The sequence below is a fragment of the Podarcis filfolensis genome, assembly GCF_964270895.1.
Source record: "Podarcis filfolensis genome assembly, chromosome: 8".
In the NCBI taxonomy this organism is placed as follows: domain Eukaryota; kingdom Metazoa; phylum Chordata; class Lepidosauria; order Squamata; family Lacertidae; genus Podarcis; species Podarcis filfolensis.
The window spans coordinates 36,716,352-36,722,745 of NC_139611.1; the positions used below are offsets into that span (position 1 = coordinate 36,716,352).

General features: G+C 46.1%; 1 protein-coding gene across 1 annotated transcript in view; it reads left to right on the plus strand.

Moving 5' to 3' along the window:
* Window positions 1-204: 204 nt before the first annotated feature.
* Window positions 205-6,394, plus strand: part of MPHOSPH6 (M-phase phosphoprotein 6) — an 11,094-nt gene continuing 4,904 nt past the window's right edge. Inside the window, exon 1 of the mRNA XM_083626136.1 lies at window positions 205-382. Within this exon, the coding sequence (XP_083482262.1) occupies window positions 332-382 (51 nt within the window). The 5' untranslated portion in view covers window positions 205-331. The remainder of the gene's footprint in view (window positions 383-6,394) is intronic.

The window sequence follows — 6,394 nt, forward strand, 5'->3', positions numbered from 1 at the left end:
TCCTCTCTTCCCTGAAAAATATCCTGTTTTTTTTATATTTAACTTTTTGAAATATTTTGTACAATCCACGTTGCTTAGAAATGATTCCACGTTTGAAGCCTCCACGCTGTCAGTGGAAGGGGGTGGGGGCTGGCTTAAAGTGAGGGCATGAAGCTGGCAGGAAGGCGTCAGACAGCTCTACCAGGCATGCGTGCAAAGGCAAGCGCACGTTCAGTAACACTCCGTAGATTGAAGCGTGTGGAGGGCGAGGCCGCGGCCCGGTGGGTGCAAGGGAAGACTAAGAAGGTCAGCAGCGAGCCAAAGTGCCCCTCAGCGGAAGCCTGTCGCCGTCATGGCTCGGGACGTGAAGAGTAAGCTGTCCAAGAATCTGCTGCGCATGAAGGTAAGAGCGCGCTGTGGAGATTATATGAACGGGCGCCGAAGGAAACCGAGCCGAATGGCTTCGGGAAGGGGCGGGGCCAATTCTTTGTTTTCCGAAAAGCTTCGGGTGACAAGCCGAAGAGAGTCGAGTGGCTTCGGGTGTTGCAGCCGAGCGGCTGCTTTACGGACGACAGGAAGCCGAGCGGCTTCGGGAATAGGCGAGGGAGAGACAGGTCGGATCGAATCTCAGGGGAAAAGGTCAGCCGAACGGCTTCGTGTTTGGAACGGGGCGGGGAAAGGAAAGCCGAGCGCAGCCGAATGGCTTCTTAGGCAACACGAGAGGAGTCGAGGGGCTTCGGGTGGAGCCGGAGAAGGAGACCCCCTCCCACCCCATCCGCGCGCTGTAGCTTGGAAAAGAGAGGTGCCGGGGGTCAAGCATGATCACCAGTACCTGCCTCAGTATAATTATCCTAGGACACCTCAGGTTCCTTCTGGTAGGGCAAGCATTTGGAAATGCTCTCTGCCCATGCTCAGAGGCAGAGATAATCCCCCCCAATGTTTTCTAGCCTCCAGGGACTGAAATAAATTGGAACCTGGGGCTGAACGGCAACACAAATTAGGTCATGCTTAAGTTAAAGTGCCTAACCTAAGTCAAGGTGCATGGAAGTTTGATCTGCCTTCACAGACCTGTTTTGCAAGGTGTTCTTACAAATTTCAGATTTTGGGGTATGCGTTTGACTGGTTTTCAGTGGGAAGCATGTACCAAGTTTTTTTCAGTGCTCCAAGGAAAGTATATACTGTATTCTTAGAAAGTCTTCCTTCTCAAGTGGCAGAATGCACACAATTACATTGTTGTTGTTTCAATTACGGTTTATTACCCACCCTTCACCCCAAGGTGTTAGGTTACAACACAATATTAAGTATGCACGAAGATTTCTGTACACCCACAGAACAGATGGTTGGTATGGAGTGGCTGGTAAAAGTTTTAGGGACTAGGTGTGGAGTTCAGAAAGTCTGAAATGCAGTGGCTCAAAATTAAAGTGAAAGTGCAACATTTATCCTTGATGTTACCAATGCGAGCTCCATTTCAGTATAAATGTTTTATCAGAGCCAAACTGATAATATCAGAATCCATGGTGGTTCCAGTTCTGTGACTTTTGTTTGATTTTTTCCAATCAGCAGTAACTTCACATCACAGTGGCTTTATCCCCTGCCTCCTACTAGTTACACCACAGCTTGGAATATATTGGTGAACCTTATCCTAAGACCAGGGTTCAAATCCAAGCTTGGCCATTGTGCTTACCAGGTGACCTTGGGCCAGTCTCAGCCTAACCTCTCCCTTGTGAGGATAGAATGGGGAGGAGGAGGGCAATGTGTCACATTGAAATCCTTGGACAAAACGTAGGGTGTAAATGTAATGTCACAGATTTTGGACTGTACTTGTGCTCACTGAGAGTAAGAACGAAGGCCACCAGAGCTTTTAAGCTAAGCTGAAGTATATAGGATTCTAGGGGAAAGCATCAGAACTTAGGGACATAGGAAACTGCACATGCTACATCAAAATATCTGCCCATCTGTCTATTCTATTGACTAGGGAACAGCTTTTGGTCTTAATCGGGTTGGCAAGGTTTACCTCGCCTGGGCCAGTTCACTCCCGTGGAGATCGCTCCATGGGTCGGATGTGCATGCGCAGATGCGATTTCTGGCATCTGTGCAGACGCGATTTCCAGCGCCACAGAAGCAAGTCCTCGCTCTGTGCTGTGCCACTTTAGTGCAGCGTACCGGGAGTCGCCGGGTGGCTTGGTTCGGGGGCGGCTCGGGGGCCATTTAGACGACCCCCATGGGCCGCAGGTTTCCAACCCCTGGTCTTAATACTTTATAAAGTGGAGATGTCAGGGGTCAAACATGTTTGCATGCATAAGGCTGTATGCAGCATAGGGCTGTATGCACACTAACAAATCTATTTATTAGATTTATGAATTGCCTTGTTCAATGTGTTGGAAAGTGATGTACAATATAAAGCAACACATAACAGACAGAAAGAAAAATAAAAAAAATCCAAAGTTAAAACACAGTAAAATAATCCAATCTGGGAAACAGATCAAGAAATATATCCAAATCTACAAAATATATCCTCTCATGGCATAATCACCACAGAATGGGGGGGGGGGAGCTTTTGCATGGCCCCCAAAAGCACATTCAATGCAGATTTAAAGCAGATGGCTTCTCCCAAAGAATCCTGGGGATTGTTGTTTCCCCCTCACAGAGCTACAATTTCCAGCATTCTGAACAAACTGCAGTTCCCAGAATTCCATGTGGGATGTGGGAGAAGTTGTGAGCTTTAAATGTATGGTGTGGATCTGCCCTCAGTTTTATTGGATTTTGTCCAACCTAAATGTTGTTCTTTTGCTGGCTAGAGGTTTGCATTGACTGGTAATGCTGTAACTGTGTTAATATTACTCATAATTCCCTCCCACAACTCCTCAGTGTAATTGTGCAGCAGGTTGGGGGGGGGGGGGGGAGAGAGAGAGAGATGAATAAAGCCCTGACCTAGCGATCGCCCTTGGATTTGCGGATCCAGTGTCAAGCCCTTAGTGGAATTAGTCTCGGCTCAGTGGCTAATGGGCTCCGTCGCTGTTCGATAATGTAGCACGCAACTCAGTGGAAGAAGAACACGGCAGTGTGATTGATGATCGCTCCGCTTCCAGGGAACAACATCTTGAGTTTAATTGCCATTAATTTTTAAAAATATAAATATTCATTAAGTATTTATAACTCAATATCGCCAGGCCTTCATGGTTTGTTTGCTTCAGTTTTGTGGTTGCGCCGTTCCTGTTTTATCTTCATCTTTGAGATTAAAATTACCTTCAACTCATGTAACAAGCAGGGCGATATTTATTATTATTATTTTTAAACAAGAAAGGGGGAAAAAGAAAATATTTTTAGTCTGCCACAGTTTACATTGTACCAGGGGTAGCCCTACATCAGAAGGCAATTAAAAAAAGGTTATCTGGAAATGACTGTGGGGCAGTTCGATGATCGTCCTGTTTATTCAGAATTAAGCTTTGCTTTTGGTGGTGCATGCTCAGGACAGAGCCCTAATCTCTAATCCTGTTTACTTGGAAGTGAATTTTATTGTGTCAGATCATTGGGGCTTCTGACCAACCATGGCTAAGATCAGTCAGGAACACTTCCACAGGCCATGTGCTCCAACACAAAGGCTGACTGTAACACAGATCTTTCTCATGACTTACATGTACTTGGTTAGGTAGAGCAAAAAAACAGAAAGCAGGACCTGAGCACAAGAGCACCCCCTCCGTGGCTTCCAGGAACTGGGATCCAGTTATGCCTGGGAAAGAACCCTCTCTGAAACCCCGGGAGATCTGCTGCCAGTCAGCGCTGGGAGGACCAATGGTCCGACCTTCTATAAAACAGCTTCCTTTGTTCATCTGCAGCTCTCAAAATGCAAAGCCTATCTTCAGGTGGTTCGTTTTCTGTTTACTATTATAGTTTACTGCCTGTTGCAGTCATTTAGCTGCCGCATCCTGCTTCAGAAACTACAGGGCACTCTGTTGCAGGGCCATTAGCAAATGTAGCATGTGGAAGGTGCCAAATGATCCATTTGCAGTCTGTACATGGTGGAGGGCTGTGCTCTTAGGCAGGGATGCGGGAACTGCGAAACTGTTCTTCTTAGGGAATGAGAAGTACCCAAGTACAGTGGTACCTCGGTTTATGAACTTAATCTGTTCCGGAAGTCCGTTCTTTAACTGAAACCGTTCTTAAACAGAGGCACGCTTTCCCTAATGAGGCCTCCTGCCGCCAGTGCCCTTCCACCGTTCGCATTCCGTTCTTAGACCGAGGTAAAGTTCGCAAACCGGGACACTACTTCTGGTTTTGCGGAGTTTGCAAACCAAATCTTTCGTAAACAGGACTGTTTTTAAACTTAGGTACCCTGATTCAACTGTAAAATATTAGAGACGATGAACTGGTTACACGGTTCATTGGATTCAACCCCATGTTGTCTGAAAACAACTTGCTGTGAATGCATGTATTTATTTCTTTATTTTAACTGCTAGTGCTGGGCCATAATTATTAACATAGCCCAGCGGTTTCTTATCTGGGACTTCGCTATGAGCAAGAAGCCTGCCCTGTTTGCTAGCTGGAAGGTCTCTGCTTTTCTGCAGCCACATCAAAGTGGAAAGTGGCCTTTTCCCCTGCCAGTGCTCCCCAGGAAACCATTTTAAATAACATCAGCAAGTCGACTTCTGCTGGAGGCTCTATCCTGTTGTCTTCCCAAATCCCTCGCTGCAAAGCTTGCTGAGAGTCAAGTGAGCCTTTAGGTCCCCAATGCACACAAACTCTAAAGCTTTGAAGAAACAAAGAGAGACTCTAAACAGGCGAATAGAACTGCACACAACTTCTGCAAGCACAGCTGAATCTTGGTTGCAGACCTTTCGGGACCAGAGATGGTTCATAACTGTGTAAAGTTCATAACTTTCATGAATTCCCTTGCCACACACCAGCCCTTTCCATCTCCCCTCTTTAGATCCAGCGTAGCCTCTCTGACTCAAGAAATGATTCCTGATACCAGTCACACCATTGGCTAACAGGACGGGGATTAGATATTTTTATTGGTTTAATTGGGACATAGAAAAATCGCAAGTCTTTCACTGCCTAAGTAGGTGGTTTTCAAAAAAAATTTTACTCTCCAGGAACTCTGTCCATGTTGACTTTTCTACTGAGGGCCACCTATCTGCTCTGGGATGGGTGAGGAATCCTGAGGTCCTCGTGATGTTGATGGACTTCAGGTCCCATCATCCTTGACAATGGGCTGTGTTATCTGGGGCCACTGGTTTGCCTACCCTTATTGTAGAAGATATTGGGTTATGTTCCAGGAACATAAACAAAACACGACAAGGCAAACTAGATCCTCCAAGCCTGAAGTCTGCCCACAACTGGTTATAAACATTACTCAGCTAAATGGCCAATGATCTGACTTGGTAAAACACAGCTTCCAGTGTTCCGAAGTCTGAGTATCAAGAATTTTCAAGTTCCAGTTCAATGAGTTGCATCCAGGACTAGTCCAACTCAAAGTAGACCCATAGAAATCAAGAGGCATGATTGGGTTAGGGCCATAATTTCAGTGGGCCTGCCCCGAGTAAAGCTTAGTTGGATATAGCCCAATATGTTTTTGTACTGGTTTCAGCATAACGGTGTGTTGTTTTACTCCAACTGGTATGCAAATGAAATGCAAATTAGCAGTGGCCTTTGGCTTGTTTCTGGCATATCCCTCAGCACGGATTCCTCTCCCGCTCTTCCTTTCCCACACGTCCTGCTGGCTATGGAGCTACATCACATATCAGCAGGGGATTTTAGTGTCTCTTTCACCCTTAGTTCTTTCTTCACAGCTTGATATATTTTCCTCCAGGACACGATGCTTCGGCCCTGGAAGCCCAAACAAATGCTCATTTACAGAGTTTTAATTGCCTTGCAGCTGCTGAAACTGGTTAGGTATTTTTATCTGTAGCTCTTTGGTGTCTAATCTCTTGTTTTATACATAAATATAATGATAGTTAACTGGGTACTTATAGGGGAAATTTGCCCATTGAGATTTACGATTGAATGAGTAACCAGTTCCCTTCATTTACTTGTGATTCTCTTTTCCTCTTCCCCTTTTTCACCAGTTCTGAGAAGTGGTGGAGGGTGGTCCATTGGGGTGAACAAGGCGCTGTCCCACCAACCTCACTGGCCTCACCAGGCCTCACCTATCTGCCTACAGCCACCTTCTCCTTAGTCTCAGTGCTGGCCTTGTACAACTCAGCAAGGAGTTACAGTGGTACCTCGGGTTACATACGCTTCAGGTTACATACGCTTCAGGTTACAGACGCTGCTAACCCAGAAATAGTGCTTCAGGTTAAGAACTTTGCTTCAGGATGAGAACAGAAATTGTGCTCCGGTGGGGCGGCAGCAGCAGGAGGCCCCATTAGCTAAAGTTGTGCTTCAGGTTAAGAACAGTTTCAGGTAAGAATGGACC